This window comes from Orbicella faveolata, unplaced genomic scaffold (genome assembly GCF_042242905.1).
Source record: "Orbicella faveolata isolate gen_17 unplaced genomic scaffold, um_ofav_v1 contig_47, whole genome shotgun sequence".
Lineage (NCBI taxonomy): Eukaryota > Metazoa > Cnidaria > Anthozoa > Scleractinia > Merulinidae > Orbicella > Orbicella faveolata.
In genome coordinates, this window is record NW_028301577.1 from 13,641,568 (window position 1) to 13,663,224 (window position 21,657).

Consider the following 21,657-nt stretch of genomic DNA (forward strand, 5'->3'; position numbering starts at 1 on the left):
ACAAAACCATTCCTCAAAGCCTGAGTAAACACTCTTAGAGCATCTAGTTACTTGGTGGTTACAGTGGGCAGAAGGAAAGGGGATGGAAGATTGGGCAAGTCCTTCACAAACAAAAGTTGTAGCAAGCCTGGTTGATTGATGAAAATTCATGCAATGAAAGAAAAAAGAAAAGAGGTGGCCTAGAATAATGTTAGCTAGTAAATATAGCTGCTTCTAGAGCATTGTTCAGGACTGTTGAGTGTCATTGAAAGGTACAGTAACATGTACAAACTAAACTATACTTACAGTTGTTTTTAATTCATTTTCAAGGCTGGACTTGATTTTTGTATGTTCCTCTAGATCATTTTCCAAAGCAGCAATCTTTTCAGAAATCTTTGTCACTTCTTGTTCTCTAAAGCTGGTATCAGATGAATGCTGCTCCTGTGTAGCAAATAATGTTGCCTCTAGTTCTTTAATCTTGTTCTCAGATTCAGTCAATGAAGTACGGAAACTCAAAACTTCGGTATCTGACTCTGATAATGCATCCTTTAATTCAGCAATCTTCACCAAAGCTGCATTTTTCTCATCCTGGAGAAAATGTACCAAATTTCCATTAACCATAATATTAAGCATATTACATGTAACTATATAGTCAAGTCTTGTATACAACAAGAACAGAAGAGGAGATAAAGGTAAATGGCTATGTTCAGAAGATTAATTTCAGATCAAAAAGATTGTCCCACACAGATGACTTAGCTGATAAGAACATCTATCATTAGTTGGCTCTTGATGCTCTTTGTTTCACATTCGCATATGCTGTAAAAAGCATGGTTCTTAGGGGGTGACAACTGACATGCTGTTCCATAGAACACACTGAAGACAAACTAACTTTGTGGTAAACTTTTAATATTCTAATAGATTTTAACATTCTGCTGTTTTATGCAATGATCTTCAGAATCAATAGTAGACTTTCAGTCAAGAAGACAACATTGTTAAATAATAAACATCTTGAAGGGGCTACAGTATTTAAGATTTTACTATTCCACAGGAAAAGTCTTGAGAGGTTGCAAATCTCAGGTCAAACTATAAAAGTAAAATTAATGTTTGGCAAGAAATCATGCAGACTTTGGGCCTGGCTTACCTAGGAAACACTATTGTGGAAACATTGAACATTGCAAATGGAAATGTTCCAAGTTTAGCCCCATAAGAAACATAAATTATGTTGCGGAAACAAATTTTGCTGCTCGGAAACAAGTTTCTCAGTTTAGCCACTGTGAAAGCAGTGTTGACTAGTTTTTAGTTCTGCTCATTATAAAATTGTAGGGTGTGCAAATCAGCCTTCACAGCCAAATCTACTCTGATTTGACATATATGAAAAGAAAAAGTTATGTGTACATCAGGCCTATCCATATCTTGACAATCACCGATAACAAGTCCTGCTAAAGTACATATGTGACCCTCCACAGGAAAACAGGGATAAAGGTGATAGCATGCTCACAACACGCTTCCACTTGGAAATAAAAGAATTTGACTTTAGCATGCTTAAATCGTGTTCAGGAGCACACTTCATTAGTAAACTCTTTTGTTTGGATGGACACACTAAGAACAATAAGCGTGCACACACTAACAATGCAGTCAAACAAAGACGCGTGTTAAACTTCGAAAACAAAAGATGGCGTGCCACAACACGCTTAAAGGGCGATACTTTCAAAAACTGTGCTGAAAGAGTTTTAGGCAAAGAGAACATTGACCAACATTGTGGTTGCTCATCGATCAACACAATTACTTACCATTTATTTACCGCAATCGCAATTGAAATGAAGTGTGTCGGTCAAGTGTCTGTAAAAAATAACAGTACTGTAATTTTCCGGATTTGATTGTAACTCGTCCTTGTATTTGTTGTCATGTTGCCGTTTCGACAGAAGGCGAGATTCAGTTGTCATGTTTATCTGTATTGTGAAGCACATTTCTTGCCGCCGCTTCAATTAAAAAGAAAATTATACACATTGAACAGTAAATTTGACCTCTCATGAGAAAAACTGTTCCCTTGCCGTGTGTTATCTGTTCAAGATAGGATGCCATTCGAACGGTTGCTGCTATCTGTTCACGACAAAAAATCAGCTGTTCAAACGACAAGGGGAATCCGATCAGATTCAGCTTTTCGTGACACTTTACATTTGCACAATGTTGAAATCAAAACAAACAATTACATATACAAAGGTCACAGTTTTGTCACAGAACCTTTCTTTGTTGGCCTTATTGCTTGGCAGATGTCAAGATGTTTGTTGTTTTTTTCACATGTGCTACACAGAAATCAACGAACAAGATGCCAAAACAAAACAACTTGCTTTTACGCACTATGGGACTCTGGGACGTCAATACACGCCGTTTTGCAGTCTGCTTCGTTTCCATCTAGCCGAAAAGGGAAAATTGATAGTGAAGCCCCAATATCTATGAATTCAGAACTAACCGAAAAAAGTTACCGTTACAAAATGGATGAAAATAATTATAAACCAACAAAAAGCCAAAGGCATCCGTGTCTGGAAAGTTATTTTGTTCGCAAATGAAATTTGAGACGTTCCCAACTCGTTGCCTAGCACGTCACCAAAATCTTCCCACTAGCGGTGGTAAAATTGTTCTTCTCGAATGAACTGATCTAAACTATCCAAATATGACTACAACAGGATTTAGTTTTTTAAGGCTTACACTTTACATTGGAAAACTTAACTTTAGTTGCATCAATTAACTTCCCAACACGTGTAACCAACACCATATGTGTACAGTAATGCGACAATTTGTTGTTCTTCGGCACCGATGAGAATCAGAGACAGCAACTTTTTCTTTGGCTGTATTTCTTTCCAAAGGAAGGAAGGTAATCAGTTTGTTTAAAAATGTTCTACTTGTGTTTGAGGTTATCCAGAATAATAGTATCTTTTGTTCGTTGTCCAACACGGATGCCAAGTTTTTCTCCCGTTCTTTGTCGCTCTTTATTAATTGTCACTAATTTATAAGCTTTTAGAGTAAAATAATAAAATTCCAACTTTTTGGAGAGCGAGATCGCAAACTTTCCGCCTTGTTCCTTTTAGCTCTAGCATGTTCTAGCGTGTTCTAGCGTGCTAACTCACGCACCCTAATCAAAACAAAAGGTTTAGCGTGTTAACATCTTCGAAACAAATCATTGTGTCCTTCATTGTGCTACGAATTAAATATGCGCACAAAGCCTGTCTTATGACACACTAAGTGTGCTGTGTTAGCATGTTGTGAGCATGCTATCACCTTTATCCCTGTTTTCCCGTGGAGGGTCACATATAATCAAATATGTTCAAGTCATTCCGAATAGCGAAATCCGACATCTGCATCCTGGGAGGGCACTCCCATATAAAAAGAACTGGGGGGGCCTGTCGAAAATTTTGAAAAGAACCCCTCAGAGGTACCAAGATCCTGTCTTGTGGGCGTGGCTTGAAATTTTTGCTCAAAAATGTTAGATGCTAGTATGGAATGTAGTTGATGAAAGATGCCAATTTCACTTTGCAACTAAAAGGAACACCGTTTCGAAGGCTACTGTACATACTTTTGACATTCATTCCATTCATTCAATGAGTATGAAAATTTAAAACAAAAATTTACCATAGATATCTTAGGGGCCAGCCTGGGGCAACCAAGTGTGAAAAGTTAGTCACCAGTGAAAAAACAATTGGTCGCAATTTGTGAAAAATAGCAGTCTCAATGTCGAGCTCTGCTATAGTTACATGTATGGTGCTCTGCTATTACACGCAGGCACAACCCTTGATTTTCTGAAACAAAATCCTCTCGTTTAGCCAACAGGGCAGCAAAACATTCCGTTTGCTTTCTGCTAATTTGGCCATCCAGGAAACATAACAAGAAACAATGTTTCCACTACAAGGTCTCCTAGTTTAGTCAGGCCTTTACACTAATTATGCTAAAATTTCCTCCAAATAAAACAGCATATTCATTAACTTGCTACAGTGACCTCATTTCACATTTTTCCAGTGATAAGTTCTTAGAGCATCTCTGACAAATTACTCCTCAGTTATGAACAGAATCTGCAAGACAGTCTGATGAACCATTCATTTGTAAAACTAGATACAATACCTGCATTTCATCAAATTCTTTTTTAATTCTTGAAAGGGAGGCAACCTTTTCCTTCAATTCAATCTCCAGAGTTTCAATTTCTTTCTGCTCAATCTGAAGGAGAGGTAACATTACGTTTTAATGACTTTAAATTAGCCAAAACAATGGAGGAGTTTGATGTGCTCTCATTAGCCACTTAACGTAAGCTATGACAGACGTGGGTGCTCAGCACGTATTTTGAAGTAATCTGGATGGTTGGCTTGAATGGCCGATTAAATTAAATGAAACTTTTTAAACAATTTTAGTTACTTATTAGAGTTACAGTTTGTACGTTAAAAAAATATGTTATCCAAGTTATACAATCACTGGTAACTTACAAATCAGTCATTGCAGACCTTGTTCTTATTATGTACAATACTGAATGATTAATCCATAAATGTAGAACTACCTGTAGTTCATCTCCAAGAGTAATCTCCTCTTCTTCCAACTTGAATTGCAAATCTTCCACCTTCCTGTAAAGAAAATATAGTCAAACATAACCTGTCCTGCTTTTCCACTATGTGTATGCCGCATGACCTAATACATAAGAACAGTCAAGTGGAAGGGGAGAAATGTGGAATAGCAGAGGTTTTAGGAGATTTATGTCTGTTGTTGTTGTTGTTGTTGTTGGATTCAATTCGCTTAACTTAAATGCACTGTTCATAAAAGACACAGTTGAGGTCGAATACAACACCGGGGATAAGGAGAACCTGTACCTTTGCGAAAATCAACATGGCAACAGCAAGTTATGAATTCAGTGGAATTCTGCCATGTGACTGCAAGGGCACCATAACCTCGGTAGCACTTCAATGAAAATATTGGTCAGAGTCCTTTGATTACCACGTAATGGCAAAAGGAATTACTCACTGTCCTCAGAAAAAAAGGTTTGTTTTTACACTGCACTGGTATTGAAGAGCAAGAATTATTCAAAACCTTTCAAGATCCTGGACCACTGGAGGAAGTGGAAGAAGACAAATTGCTAATGAATATAAAAAAGCCTTGCAAACACTTGATGTTCACTTGAGCATCAATTGAAAGGAACCCAACAAAAAGCACCTTTCCAGAAACCTCAAACAGGAGGAAGGATAACTGGCATGGAAAATCAACAAGCAAATACTGTTGAATTGAATACAGGGAAGGTGCTGACCAGTTCAAAGGTAGAGAAGCAAAGGCAGATGATAAAGTGCACCACTTTAGTCATGATAGATGTTGTTCTACAAGAAAGTGTCAGATGTGCCATAAGATAGAACATTTTGTCACTTTGAGGTTTGTCAAACCCAAAATGTCACCAGCAACAGAGGATTCCACCACAGGACCTGCAAAACAAGAAGAGATGAACTCCATTAGGTATGGTGCCACAGGTGCTAAAAATGATGATGATGAGTATGTAATCACTGTGGGTAGCTGAAGTTGCATATAAAAGTGATAAGATTAAAAAGAAGCTGGATGAGCTTGAAAGAAAGGATATCACTGGAAAAGTAAAGAGTCCATCACACTGGGTAAGTCCTGTAGTTGAAGTTCTAAAACCCAAAGGGGAGTTGAGACTTGTAGATATGAGGCAAGCAAACTATGCTGTACAGAATGGTATTCTGTTTCAACCACTGATGAAGAACTTCAAGGTATCAGCCACAGTATAGTGTTTAGCAAGCTGTACTTAAGAGAGGGATTCCACCAAACTTTGAAAGCAGTGGTAGACACAAGAGGACCAGAATCAGTTTTGGAACGTCACTCTTGGATATGGTAATTTACAAAATCTAACAACACTCTCCAAGTCACTGCAAAGGTTGACAAAAAAGAGTCATGTATTCCAATGGGGAACATCAAGTAGCAGTGTTCCAGAACCTGAAAGACAAACTGAGAGACACTAGCAATTGTATGGGCTTGTGAATATTTTCACAACTACCTGTACGTATCAAGTTTTCAGTTTCAATGAGGCTGTATTCTCTAGTTCAAAAGCCAAATGAGATTTAATGACAAAATCGATAAAAAATAATAACACTCCAATTATTAGTACACAGTTTTCAAGGCATATTACTGAAAAACTATTCCTTGAATTGGTTCCCACTTGGCAAAATGTATTGTGACGAAATGAACCTACCTATTTCATTGCTTAATCGCCAAAGAAAGGTATGGTGTGCACAAATGTACATTACGAAGGAGCCACCACATCACTGTAATTTGCAGCTACACACCTATCATGCGAATATCTTGCATCAACATCAGACCAACCACAGGGCATCCGATGGACCCTCTTCTCAACCCTAGAAGATCTGGATTTCGCCGATGACCTAGCTCTGGTCTCACAAACTCATCAGCACATGCAAGAAAAAACCACCCATCTCAGCATGTTTGCACAAGAAGTAGGCCTGAAGATCAGCCAGAATAAGAAAGAAGTGATGATGCTGAATGTCCCAAACCCCTTGCCGGTCAAATTGAAGGAGAGGATCTTCCAACAACCGAAGAATTCACCTACCTTGGTACCACTGTGAGGCATGACAGTGGAGCAGGCAGCCACATCAGAAATTGCCTCAACCAGGCCAGGAACACCTTCAGAATGCTAAACAACATATGGAAGTCATCCCAGTACAGTACCAAGACCAAGCTAAGACTGTACCAGAGCTGTGTACTTTCCACCCTACTGTACGGCTCTGAATGCTGGCGGATGACTGAAAGCGACCTCAACAAACTGTCCACCTTCCACACCAAGTACCGTAGAAGAATCCTGCAAATATTCTGGCCCGCGACCATCTCCAAACAACATCTTCTTGCCTGCTGTCATCAAGACAGCATGGGCACCATCATCATGCGAAGGCATTGGAGATGGATCAGACATGTGATGAGAAGAGAGCCAGGCAACATCTCCCGCACAGCCCTTCACTGGACACCAGAAGGTAAGCAGAAACAAGTGTGACCCAAGTACACCTGGTGTTGAACTGTGGAAGGGGAACTCAAAACCCTCCATCACACCTGGGGTACCATTCAGAAACTGGCCTGGAACAAGCAGGAGTGGGGTACCTTTGTTGCTGCCCTACATGCCAGCCGGCATAATGGGCATGAGTGAGTGAGTGACACCTATCAGGCATTCTAGTAAATTTTTCCTCTGAACAATCCCTCTGATCTGCAGTCTCTTTGGTCTCTCAGCATCTCTCCAAACAAAATGGCTTCCCCGGCCGACGTCACAGACCAACTTAGACCCATTCACCTTATAACTCGGTGGTGAACCACAGTGGCTCGTATTTTATGAATTTTGGAAATTCACATAAAATTGAGGAAAGATCATGCAACTATAATTTTTTCACCAAATGAACGTGATCAAAAGAAACAGGACATTTTTGACGGCTAAGAAAAAAACTTAGAGGTTAGGAGCACTTTAACAATGACAGTTCACCCTTAATTTGGCTCTTTTTTTCTCTGAAGGAGAAGCAGAAATATCATTTGATTTGGTAGTGCTTTTCCAGTATATGATTATATATCTATAAGCCAGCGACAGTTCAGTGAAGGGCATGTATGGATACCTAATATATTTTCAATGGGTTAATGCAGAACATTATCTGTAGATTACAACATAGTCACCCGAACTACATTTATATAACTAGTAGATACAATAGGTGCAACAGAAAATGATTGAAAATATGGTTCAAACAGTAAATCTAAGTTATGAGCAGAAATCCATTAAGCAACAGAGGACAAAGAATTAATTATGGTCATTAACATTTTTGTTGATTTAGACCATCAAAGTCATGACACCAATTACTTTATGCTAAATCCACATCTGAAATGCCTGAGGCTTAAATCCATTTTTAATTTTGTAGCACATGCTGCTTAATCAGCAAAAAATAGGAAAAATAGGTTTCATTTAAAAAATAGGAGAAAATAGGAATATGCTCAAAAAAATAGGAACAAATAGGAACTGGACACTCTGCATGACAACATTTCCATCAAAATGCTAAGCTATGTGAAGTAATAAAAAGTGCATCTGTGAAGATGACAGGAACAACAAAGAATTTAAATACTTTCCAGCGAGAGAAGAAATACTGTATAATATTGTGTCATTGCTGAGGTAGTTTCACATGGAACCTGCTTCAAACTGTTATTCACCACAGTTTGAGAGAGCACATCCTAGCTACCACACAAGAGGAACATGCTGGAATTGTGGCCACAAAATTGAGACTGAAGACCAAGGCCTGGTGGCCTGGTGATGAACTACAAAGGTGTGTGAGACTTTTTTGATGTTCTTATTGCTTCCTGAAAAAATCTATTTTCAACTTGACGGATAGAATATTTACCAATCTCTTTTCACTTGAGAAAGTATAAGAGGAGACTGAAGTACAAGCCACACACACAAGCTTCTTAAAAATCTGTCATATTTGCATACCCTAATAAAAGATTCATCAATTTTCTGATATTTTTAATCAAACAGTGCCATGATATTACTTTTTACCTTTTCTCTTCATCTAGCAGTGTCTGAAGCTCTGTTTTTTCTTCCTTGGCTGTCTTAACCAAAAGCTGAAGTTCTTCAATGACTTTGTTTTTCTCAAAAATGACCTGTTCAACCAAAAGATTGAAATTATTATTTGTTTCCAAGGAATTAACTAAAACACAAATGTAGACCTTTCCTGCATTCCACATGCATATAAACAATAGCACTAGAATGAGGAGGGAGTGGAGCTATTTCATACATTTCTTGCATTTTTGTTTACCCTGACCTCAAGCTGGTACCCACTGCTGAATGGTGTAGTAGACCATTAACAGTATGGCAGTATGTAGTATATGAAGACATGAGGTCATGGGTTTGAATCCTGTTCAAGCCTGAATTTTTTCAGGCTTAAATTTCACTACTGCTTGAGTTGTCTAATGTATAACTGCGATGATCAATCATGTGTTCATATCTTTCTCCGCAGTTCAAATGTATGATCTTTCATATATTCACGAGACAAGTATGTAGTATAGATAACAGATGTTTAAGTTCACTGATGTCTGAACACTGCTAACCTCCCCTTCTATCTCTAGACTATGGAATTAGTTTGATGTTAACCAAAAGAAATGAAGGGACATGTAGTATACATGTACTTCCCTAGACATCCATCTAACATCTTATTTGTCTTTCCTATAGAATGTGTTTAGAGCTACATGTATCCTCCATTTCAGTCTTTACCCTAAAAAATTTGCTTAAATTCCTTGTTTCTCATTCTAGTCTATTTCTGTTTAATTGTTTATACTATGTAGATGTACTGTACCTCATTATGACTTTCTTTTAGTTTGGTAATTTCTTCCTCTGCCTGCAATGAAATAAGCACATTTCAATATAATATAACCTTGGTGAATTTAAAGACCTGAGATATCATTGCCATTATGTACACAACTTATTCTTATTCTTGTTTCATTTTTGCCATTTGTGAATTTATTTACAACATAGCAATGTATAAGGCAAGGAAGCCCAGGGAAGCCAATAAGGCTTTTGTAAAAGACTAAGGTACCTTAAAGATACCTAAGACTTCACAAAAGAGCAAAAATGCTGTCATCAGCACACAAAATGATGATTTAGGATAAAAGTAGTTATGCAAAAATAAATGCACGAATGCGCAAAAGCAAAGGAAGAAAAAAAAAACAGTGAAAAAAGCACACACAAGCACACTAAGAGAAGTAAAATATACTAATAAATATACCAAGAAAGATGACTAAAGTTTAGAGGTGAACACAGCAATACTAGAGGCATTCTGACTTTCAGTGTCGAGAGAATTAAATAATTTAATTTTGGGCCTTGAAAATGGAGTGAGAGTTTCTCAGTCTACATTTGTCCTACAGTAGGACAAATGGACAGAATTCTGAGTTCTAGTATTGTATTTATGTACATCACAGTTAAGTAAAAGCATGTCTTTGAAACTTTCAGGAACAAGGCAATTTTTGTATACAGGCACATGTATAACTTTACATGTATCTATGCTTTGCTCAACTAACAAACCTGACTACTTGAATGACTAAAAACAGTTACCAGCCTTTGATCACCTCCATACAGTGCTGGAAATAATTTTTCTTCTTTAACAGGACACGTGTCCTTTCAAATCTTCATTTCGGTTGGACATCTTATCAATTTGACCGAATATTAATTTGCATAATGATTAGCATAATAATTAGCATAAGAAAATTTATTAGCATACTGTCAAGATTTTCAATACAAATCGTTCAAAACTGTGTTTAAATTTGATTTATTTATTATTTATGATTAACTAGATGACTTTATGCTAGTAGATGACCACACCAATCTCTCCTAGTTATCTCCTAATTATATGTTCTTCAAGTAAACCTAGTTTTCTACTGAATGCTACCATTAAAGGGAAACAGTCAGCTTTGGGACCCCGCTGACCTGGACACTAGTTTTCTCACTTTGAAAAAAGTTCACCTCAACCTGAAATCAAAGTACATCTAGAAATCCACTTCAATCTTCGCAGTGTTTTACTTGATTTTCAATTGTTTACTGAAAAACCTGTCTTTGAGTGTGCCTTTTCTCATTCTATGATATCATTTTTACCATATTTGGTTGAAAACAGTATGGATTGCATCTCTGTGATATGCAAATTAGCTATGAAATGATATCTAATGTGCATGTGCTCCAGCTGACTGTGTCCCTCTAAAGCAGCAGCCCATCACTAGGAGTGTGCAACTACCTCGATTATTCCTGTCCTGGCATTTTCACAAACCAATCTATTTTTAGTTTAAATTTACTGCGAATTCAGACCCCCCCCCCCCCCAAGAACCTCAGTGACCAATCACAAGCACAGACTTTATAATTTCACGAGAAGATTAGTTCGCCACATCCACCTGAGGTCGCCATTTTTCTCCTTACCAATGCGTGCTCATATAGACTAGAACTGACCTTTTTCCATGGGAAAAGCAGCCTAAAAATAGACTGGTCTGTAAAAATACCATGACATAGACTTAGTATGGGAGTTGTAGGCTCCTAGTGATGGGCTCCTGACCAAAGTTGACTCTATTTAGGGTACATACATGAAGGGCTAGCAGCATATTACAATGCATGTAATGCATAATAGGGAGATTTCTGAAGAGTACTTTGTTTGGCAAGTACAGGATAGATGAACACTTCTGCTTTATGATATGGCAGAAGCCCATAATGGGCTCCTAAATATGATAATGAGCTCCTGGATATGGCTCAAACTGTCAGAGTCAAGAGCCCAAAATTAAAAAAAAATTCTTGAGTAGCCATTCGGCAACTAAGTGATAAAAATCAAGTGGAATTTTATTCAGAAAAGAACTCAATGCATAAAATCAGTAGAGAAAAAAAATTTCCAAGACTTTTTTGGCCGCTAATTTTGTGTACGCATTACAAAAGACACAATTGGTAGGCATATATGAGATACTCGATGCTCAAGGGTTTGCAATGCATTATGGGGCAATTTCAAACACAATTAGCTATTTGCAAGTTTTCTGACGGCAGGTATATTTTGCAGGTTGCAGGTTGAAATTTAATTATAACTGGAAAACTGCTAGCACTTAAAAGAAACGTACAGGTGGTAGACTTACCATGACTGTTACATGACACTGTTTACAATCACTCAGAAAGGTAGCTTCCACCTAAGTGCCAAACTGGCCAAAGTGATGGGAGGAGAGTATATTCCTATGATTTTAGGCTTGCAATGAATTATTGTTTTTGAAGAAACATCTGAAATATCATCTGAAATATCTGCTGAATTTGGTTTCTTCCCTGTGAGTACCAAAATGAAAGCACTCTGAGCTTGTGCTAGTATATTCTGTCAGTTAAAATTTTATAATATTTCATTTCTTTATTTATTTGCTTCATTTGTGATGGCAATCTTCTGTTGTGGAGGGAAGACCTGAGCCAAATCTGGAATCGATGGAAAAATCTGTGGAGCAGCCATCCAGATGGCTTTGAAGAGATTTCACTGGTCTCAGCATCTCGATCGATAAGTACTTATAGCGGATTGATCGTGTTTTCACTATGTGAAAGACGCAAACTACTTTATGTAAGAACCCCTGACAAGTATAAAGGTTATTAATTATTTTAAGTGCCAGCAGTTTTCCAGTTATAATTCAATTTCAACCTGCAACCTGCAACCTACAAAATATACCTGCCGGTTTTCTGATGTGAGGGAATCCTTTACAGCAAAGCAAAAGGATAGATTGCTTTCTTTTCTTATGTTGAATGTTATGGAAGCAAAGATCTTTCACTATGTATTTCTGGAAGGACATAATGTCTGAGAAAATAACGGTTATTAAATGTCAACACAGAGAAATGTAGTCGCCATTATGGTAGCCTGTGAACCTAGACGTCTTTTCGGCTGTTGACTAAACCAGAATTTTTGGTCGCCAAAGATGAAATTTTAGCCGCATTGGCGACCGTACCAGTTGCAACCAACTTCAAGCCTTTTAACAATGCATATAACCAACTATTATGGATGGACAATAACTTGGTGTTGGTGATTGAAATGTTCGGACATCATGTCCGATCATAATGTGAAATTGGCTGGACATATTCAAAATTTGGTTGCACAATGTCCAATGACTGACTGTTATTTCCAGCCCTGACATACATTACTGTAAGCAGCTTGCAGAGACGAAACAGTGTGTGTGTAGACGTTGTCTGAACTGTACAAATTAATGGCAAGAGTAGTAGCAATCCATCACCGTTTTGGCGGTGTTTTTGATTCAATTCAAAAGTGAGAGGGCATAACCCTTGTTTTTCTTGTAAGCAAAACTATGAGATGATCATGATACTCCTTGTAAACATGTACATGTACAACACAATACCGCATAATAAGCCCTGCCAGGAAATAAAGAGTATCTTACTATAGAATCCCCTTACAGGACCTCACAATACCTTAGCAACTTCATTTGTAGCACTGGCAACTTCTGCTTGTTCAAATTCTCTATCTGCCAGTAATGACTGGATTTGCTTCTCTCTGTCTTCTAGTGCTTCCTGTTGAAGTAGTATAATTTCATTTATATTGGAACATTAGGCTAAGCAAATAAAATTAGGCCACAAAGTTCACTAATTTGAAAGTTTGTCCAAAAATATATAGAGCCAAGGGTTATGACATTTTTTATGGCACTTTTGCTCAGCCATGTGCAGAAATCAAAATTTGGATGAGAAAGCTATAAGTGACCTACATCTCTAGGCTTTTCATTTTTTTGATCTTTTTGCACCTTTCCTTTTTCTCCTTTTCTTACGTTTTTGCTGCAGTTATTGACCTTCTACTGGGCTTGCTTCCAGTTCAAGAATTCCCAAGAAAGCATCATTGCGACGGGTAATTCTTACCATGGAGTAGCCGAGTGTAGTCGAGGGAAATTTTGCTCTGAGATTTTCACTCAAATTTCTGAGCATTTTTGTACACATTTTAGGCTTCATTGACCCAATCACTCTAATTGGAATATCATTGGGAAGATCTTTCCCTCCCGCAGAACGTGAGTATAAGTGATGCCAATTTTGTTAAAGGTGATGACATCAGAAGTGGAACAAAGGCCAACACTTTTCATAGCTGGTTGCAGCTGGCACAGGCTTTAATGGGATAAATCATATAGTTTAAAGCAGTGTTTAATATAACCTTGATATTTTACCTTCGAGATCTAAAAAACTGGTCAATACTTGGTTATACATCGGTCAGTGTAAAACGCAGACTACAGACTGCAGACCAGGGGTAAAATGCAGACTGAGGGTAAAATGCAGACTGCAGACTGCAGACTGCAGACCAGGGGTAAAATGCAGACTGAGGGTAAAATAAAATATCAATAATAAAAAACGAGTCATAAGGATAAAATAATAGTATTCGTAAAAAGGCCACGTCAGGACTCTCGAAACACACAAAGGCCTCACTCAGAAGTTGAATTTTGTACACGTCGAGTTTTGGCATCTCTTCAAACAAAATGGTCATACTAACGATTATTTGAGAATGCCGAAATGTTATAATTTCTCGTGTTTGGATAGCCGACTGTCACCTTTCAGTAAATACCAATTCACAAACCTCTTGATATATTAAGTCGTAAACAGAAATTGAATGTCTTCCACAAACTAGGCTCAATGCCTACAAGTTTAGCTTGCCCTGTTGTTGTGCTGTCGTGTTTTGCTTGCCTTGTGTTCCGAACAATTCCAAGGCCATTTGAAGCAACTAAGGCCTGCGGTGTTTTGACCCTTATTAAACCTTTGTCGATGAAAACAGGATGAAGGAATTCTGCTGCAAGAGTTGGTCGGTCCCAGACCTAATTGCGTAAACAAAATTCAAAATGGCCGAGATGTAAACAAAGGTAAGATGCAATAGAATTACGATTAGTTCGGGCCCTTGTGGGAACTTGGTTCAACAAAATGGGGGGTTCAAAAAGTCGAGGTTGATAATATAATGTTTGGCTAAGGCTAGGAAATGTCTTTTGGTTTGAGTTTTTGGGATTTTGGAAAAAAGAATATTACGGGAACGCGTCTTTATTTGATCTGGATTTGATCATTGTGTTTTTTATTATTAATATTTTATTTTACCCTCAGTCTGCATTTTACCCTCAGTCTGCATTTTACCCCCGGTCTGCAGTCTGCAGTCTGTGTTTTACACTGACCGGTTATACATTAAGAACATGTGGATTGACCACATGAAAAAGGAGTCCAAAAGGCAGAGAGGGAGTTAATTGTTTTAAAGCTTGATTTCAAGTTCATTTTAAGACCAACTTATATAATTTATGTGCTGTCTTTTGATATTTTAATGAAAAGGTTTAAACTATCGTGCAAGGTAAAGACCTTCTATTATCAGAGAAAGAGGTGGTCTCTACAATTAGTCACAGGTGCTGTAAATAGTGTAAATTAATACTAATAGTACTATTAGTGATGTACTTCTATCCATATTGTGAATGTGTGCAGTAAAATTTAAAAAAGAGGTCACCGTGGTATTACTTTCATAACCCTTCTCCAAACAAGTGGGGTGTCTTGTTTTGTTTAAGCTACAAATGCAACAGTACGTATGCTGGTACCAGCTGGCAATTTATCTGAGACGTCAAAGAATGCTCTCTATAGGATACATTCATATCCAGCTTAAATCCATAATATCTGAACCATCTGTCTATCTAGTCCATAACATGAACTGCCAAAAACCCCTTCAGAAAGGTAGGTCAAAGAAGTATGTAACTTATCACAACAAACAGAATTTATTAACAGTTATAAGTATTTAATAATTATTTGTTCAGTTGTTGCTTAATGGATCTGTGTTGAAATTCAGTTTACAGCCAGTAAATTATTACTTAAAGTTTATTTGCTAATTTGCTTTTTCGGGTGGTCTTACCTTCTTTTTTTTAACAATGTAACCTGAAACATCTCTTAACATGGAATCCTGGAAAACAACATGCTGTTAAGTGTTTATTCTGTGCATTAAGGTTTATCATCAACTGAAAACTGTAGTGGAAAGTTCATAATGTTTTAAGATTCCGTACAAAACCTAGTCAGGGTTTTATCATGACCATGCATCATTAATATATTATTAATTGATATTATGATCATCATTAATTAAGACATTATAAACACACAGAAAACTTCTGAAGTCTGAAGATAGTTGGCAAATTTTAATTCAAGTGCACAGAGGTTGAAATTAAGGCATTTTATTGCTGCTAAAACACAAATTTCAAATTTTCATCAAATTTAAAGTTTCAAACGTGACGATATAAACTATTATAATGCTAAAGTTTTTATTAAAAAGAAAATTAAAAAGCCTTTGTTCTGACTGAAGGGAAGCTAGTGCCAGGCATGGCCATCACAAATAAGAAAACAGAAACTTAATATCTAGATCAGGTACATGTAAGTTGTGTGTTTGAACACTGAACAGAATCTATTTGTAATGGCCCTTTCTCTGTCAAAACAGTTTAAACTCCTTCCAAAGTTATATTTGCAAATCCAAAGAAACACATAAACAGGCAAGTACTATTTTTATCAAGTACATTCAAAGCAAAACAAATTTTTTTTCCATCTGTGTTGAATTTATTAAAAGATTTGCATATCAAAATAAAAGCTTTTGTTATCGATCAATATTTAATATTACCATTAATATATTTTGTTATTTATCAACCATAGCATTCTCATAAATCTGACGTAACTTTAAGGTTGTTTTTTAAATTAGCATCTAGTTTGAGAATTTAAGTGCTTATAACCCCTCAATTTTTTTCAGTCTAAAATAATAGTCACTGTGATACATTCTTGATCATAATACCAAAAATATTTTGGCCTTTGGTTGAAACCACAATTTTTTATGAATTTTCAAAGTTGTGAAAAATTGCTATAATAAAAACCATTACCGAGTCGCAGAGCCAGTCAAAAGGATCTGGGTCTAGCGCATTTTGTGACGTCATGCAAGGAGATCATTCATACAACATTTGCACACATGTACTTGCTCGCCTCGAGTTGTTGTAACATTATTCTGAGCAAGAAAATGTGTATAAGACTGTAAGGACCAATCAAGTTCTTGGCAGTGTACATTAAGTGCTTCAGCAAACAAGATTTGGGAAGATTTCATGGTCAGGTTTGATTGATCGGTGAATCTGCAGCGAAGAATAAGTAAAGATGAAATTATAATTACGAGGGCTTTGGTTCATTTGGGTACAGAACTTTCGTAGAATTCAAGGTAGTTTATCTTGTTGATTCAAAATATTATCTTTGTTTGAATGTATTAAGTGATTCTGGTGACTGCTGCTGATTAGAGTCAGAGTTTCAAACCTTCTCAGTCTGTTTACACTCAAAAGATCGACTGGAATTGCAGCACTTCACATTTGCACATAGCTTACTGAGCTGAATGAATAGCCATCGCAAAAATTAATACATGAGACTTTCTTCGGCGAATTGCCATGCAAACAGTTATCCCAAGTCTGGGTATTCTGAAATTCTTTCTACAAATCTTCGAAGTGATTCCGATTTATTTAGTACAGCTTTACATGCCCTGAGGAATGAGTATGCTACATCAACTGGTGTTTACAAGCTTGTGGAAACAATCTTGCAGCATTTAGAATCTGAAGAATTTTGGATGATAAATGCACAATACATCTAAACAACTTAATACATGTTTAAGATTGCCAAGAAAAGGTTATTTCATTAACATACTATGGAAATTCAGTAGTTATCTTTTATATCTACTCCTCTTCTCTTCAGTTCAAAACTCGCACCAATATCCTTGTTTGACGTCACAAGCCCCAGTCTCCGTTGCCCTTGGTCGTGTGCTAAATAATCCTGACTTAATAAGTTCATTAAATATTGTGGTTTTAACCAAAACAAAACTTTTTGCAGCATTTTGCTCCGTACTAATCAAAGATTTAATCCCACTAAAAATATTTGGGGGCTATAGGCACATTAAGGGACAACAAACTCCACAGATTGGTTTATTGTTTAACACCTCAATGTCCCAGTTTTTCTACAGCCTAGTACATGTATTCTTTGAAGTCATTTCTTTTCACTTTGACCTCAAAAATTGTTTTCCTTTGCAGTGTTCTCCCTAGTCTTCAGATTCTTTGTTATTATATTATTACGTCTGTACTTGGCTGTATTCACATTTTCACATTCTTATTATGTTATTACAAACAATACCAAATATTTAGGTTAATCAAAACACAAATCAAAAAATATTGCATACAAGCACCCCAAGAAACAAATAAACACTATTTGGACAAACATTTTACTTGCAAACAAAACAAAATTAAGTTGTTCTTAAATATGACAAAACTGAACAAAACATGGCACAAATTGCAGAGTTGATTTTTCCATTTTCTGAAGTTACCCGCATAAACATCAGCCAGTAAGAGTGTCTTGGAATAAATCACTGGAGTCAAACAGTGTCCTGTGCCCTGGTACCAAGTTTATTGACATTGAGATTATATTACTGTTTGAATACATGGCAAGAGCCAAGGTAGATCAGGACTCTTTTCCATAATTCACTACATTAATTTAATCTTCGCTATAATTTGACCAGACCTAGAAAATTCATGACATACTGAATGAAGAAAAGAAGTTTTTATTTTTTACTTAAAATGAGTTCAACAAATAGAAACAGTTTTATACACCTTGATTTCATGACCGAGGGCTTGAGAGGGTTCCAATGATATTAAAGAATTGAAAATTAAAACACAATGCCCCATGATATAATGTTAAGCCTGGAATTGTTCTGGGCATGTTCAAATCAGTAAAATTGCACTCCACTGACATTACTTTAAGTGCTACCTAAGCATAATAATATTTGCAACATTACTGTACCTGCAAAGTTACTAACTGTGATGCAATGACACCAGAAGATGGCGGAGGCTGTACTGGTTCTGGTGATGATAATGATGAGGATTTCACTTCAGACTCCTCTGGTTCGGGACTAGAAATAATCTGTCCATGTGCAAACAAAATTAACACATGAACTTGTATATTTATCATAAATTGCACAAAAATAAAAAAGCTGCACGTGGATAGCTGAAAAGTTTGATAACCATATTCTGTCTCTGATTCTAATATCTGCTACTTGCTGCAGAGTGAGCAACCCTGTGAAATCTAATGACTACCTGTGCAGAGTGTCAATAAATGAATAGAGAATAAATTCTGTTACAAGACCAAACTATACAACTTTAAGCAAAAACAACTAATGAAACCTGTGATGTGCTTGTTGTAGCTGGTTTGGGGGTAAGAGAGGATCCGCTTAGGGTTGAAGCCACTGAATTCAGAGAGCTGTCACTTCCTAGGGCACCTAAAGTGTTCTGTAAGTCATTCTCTGGCTGTAACTGTGTCTGAAGTCTGATTGGTAAAGGTAGACTTGATCTGACAATTTTGTGGAGTGGAGCGAACAACCCAAAGGTAGGCTCACACTGGAAATACCTATATACAGAATACACAAAATAGTTAACCACAAATACAGCTATACTACATGTAGCTACAGGTACCATGTACACTTTGTGTAAGGTTTGAAACAGCTTTGAGGCCTTTCAAATTGACAAACAGGCAACACTGGGCAGACACAAAAATATGGTGTTTAGAACTAGAAGTCTTAGTGCTACCCTGAGAAAATAAAAACATGACTGATATGATCAGTTCAACATTGTTCTTACAAACAATCTTTAAAAATGTTCGGTGTGTAGCCAGGCATGTTAAAAATTGGTAAAAAGGAATTAAATGGTTGTCACTGGCTAAAAATATGGTTATCGGACGTTTTGGCCACTACTGTTGCCTTCTTCAGCAAAAGATGGAAAATGCAAATGTTAAACGGCGTCCTGCTAGAATATGTAAAAGATGTGTGATAAAACTAAATGAGCAATAGTCTCTAGAGTATTCTTAATGAGTGTAAAAATTCTTAATGCCATTGTACATGTTCGGTAGCGCTATGTGTTCGTTTATAGTGTTCCTGTCTCGCACGGAATGCCAAGCTTCAAGAATTAGTCTTTGTTTCCATACTGATGATCTGTCGACAATTTCAACGTTCTCCAAATCTATTTGGTGACCGTTGAGCATATGGTGTTTGGCCAATAAAGAGTTTTTGTCCAATGTTGCTATAGCCTTTGCGTGTTCTTTCATACGTGTTTTTAACGCGCGTGATGACTGACCAACATAAACACAGTCACAATCTTTACATTTGATCTTGTAAACAATGCCTCTGGAAGCCTCTTTCTCGATCTTGTCTTTAGGTTTTTTGAGTATGTTCGAGATGGTACGAATAGGTTTATGGGCGATCTTGATATTGAAACCTCAAAGAACGTTTGCGACTCTTTCGGAAAAACCTTTGGCGTAGGGGAGGATGACAAAACCACGATGGTCAGTATCATTCGTTTCTTGTTGTCTACTCCGTTGGCGGCCATTGTGAATGAAATTTGCAGGGTAGTTATTAGTGGCAAGGGCTTTCGTTACTCGTTTAGTTTCCCGTGAAACTTCCTCCTCCGTGGAAGGAATGTTCCTTGCGCGATCCATGAGAGTGCGCACGACCGAGTGTTTATGCTGAGGATGGTGGTGTGATTTGAAATCAAGGTAACGGTCAGTGTTAGTAGCTTTCCTGTAAACAGACACAGCAATCGAGCCATCTTCTTATCTGGTTGTTTTTGTGTCGAGAAAGGCAATGGAACCTTCTGATTCTATCTCGATTGTAAATTTGATGTGACGGTTGATGGAATTGAGATGTGAGTGGAATTCATCTACGTGCTCTCTTTTAACACATACGTGGCTGTCATCTACGTATCTAAACCACCATTTAGGAGGGTTAGAGGTCGATGAGAGAGCCTTTTCTTCGGTTGTCCGATGGGATCCCCAGTCAGTGCCATCTTGGCCAATCTCGTCATGGAACATGTCGAAGAAAAGGCTCTCTCATCGACCCCTAACCCTCCTAAATGGTGGTTTAGATACGTAGATGACAGCCACGTATGTGTTAAAAGAGAGCACGTAGATGAATTCCACTCACATCTCAATTCCATCAACCCTCACATCAAATTTACAATCGAGATAGAATCAGAAGGTTCCATTGCCTTTCTCGACACAAAAACAACCAGATAAGAAGATGGCTCGATCGCTGTGTCTGTTTACAGGAAAGCTACTAACACCGACCGTTACCTTGATTTCAAATCACACCACCATCCTCAGCATAAACACTCGGTCGTGCGCACTCTCATGGATCGCGCAAGGAACATTCCTTCCACGGAGGAGGAAGTTTCACGGGAAACTAAACGAGTAACGAAAGCCCTTGCCACTAATAACTACCCTGCAAATTTCATTCACAATGGCTGCCAACGGAGTAGACAACAAGAAACGAATGATACCGACCATCGTGGTTTTGTCATCCTCCCCTACGCCAAAGGTTTTTCCGAAAGAGTCGCAAACGTTCTTTGAGGTTTCAATATCAAGGTCGCCCATAAACCTATTCGTACCATCTCGAACATACTCAAAAAACCTAAAGACAAGATCGAGAAAGAGGCTTCCAGAGGCATTGTTTACAAGATCAAATGTAAAGATTGTGACTGTGTTTATGTTGGTCAGTCATCACCCGCGTTAAAAACACGTATGAAAGAACACGCAAAGGCTATAGCAACATTGGACAAAAACTCTTTATTGGCCAAACACCATATGCTCAACGGTCACCAAATAGATTTGGAGAACGTTGAAATTGTCGACAGATCATCAGTATGGAAACAAAGACTAATTCTTGAAGCTTGGCATTCCGCGCGAGACAGGAACACTATAAACGAACACATAGCGCTACCGAACATGTACAATAGCATTAAGAATTTTTACACTCATTAAGAATACTCTAGAGACTATTGCTCATTTAGTTTTATCACACATCTTTTACATATTCTAGCAGGACGCCGTTTAACATTTGCATTTTCCATCTTTTGCTGAAGAAGGCAACAGTAGTGGCCGAAACGTCCGATAACCATATTTTTAGCCAGTGACAACCATTTAATTCCTTTTTACCAATTTTTAAACAATCTTTAATTAATTAATATTTCATATTGAAATGGCTTTGGTAATGCGGTAGATGTCCTGAATTTGTTGGTTTAACATGGACTTTTTATAGTCTCATTGCTTCAGCGATTACTCAACAG

The 21,657-nt window shown here is 37.4% G+C and overlaps 1 protein-coding gene and 1 pseudogene across 3 annotated transcripts in view; one reads left to right on the forward strand and one right to left on the reverse strand.

The window, feature by feature from the left end:
- The window catches only part of LOC110054273 (uncharacterized), a 62,749-nt gene that overhangs the window by 36,289 nt on the left and 4,803 nt on the right, over positions 1-21,657 (reverse strand). For 2 of the 3 annotated variants that reach the window (XM_089280459.1, XM_020760646.2), the window contains exons 2-10: positions 18,727-18,949; positions 18,347-18,466; positions 15,402-15,449; positions 12,965-13,063; positions 9,348-9,389; positions 8,552-8,655; positions 4,520-4,583; positions 4,093-4,185; positions 286-567 (exon numbers count right to left, since the gene is read on the reverse strand). In XM_089280459.1, the coding sequence (XP_089136585.1) occupies positions 286-567; positions 4,093-4,185; positions 4,520-4,583; positions 8,552-8,655; positions 9,348-9,389; positions 12,965-13,063; positions 15,402-15,449; positions 18,347-18,466; positions 18,727-18,949 (1,075 nt within the window). The remainder of the gene's footprint in view (positions 1-285; positions 568-4,092; positions 4,186-4,519; positions 4,584-8,551; positions 8,656-9,347; positions 9,390-12,964; positions 13,064-15,401; positions 15,450-18,346; positions 18,467-18,726; positions 18,950-21,657) is intronic. The other variant, XM_089280460.1, reaches the window with a different exon arrangement.
- On the forward strand, positions 20,342-21,418 carry LOC149097245 (uncharacterized; annotated as a pseudogene).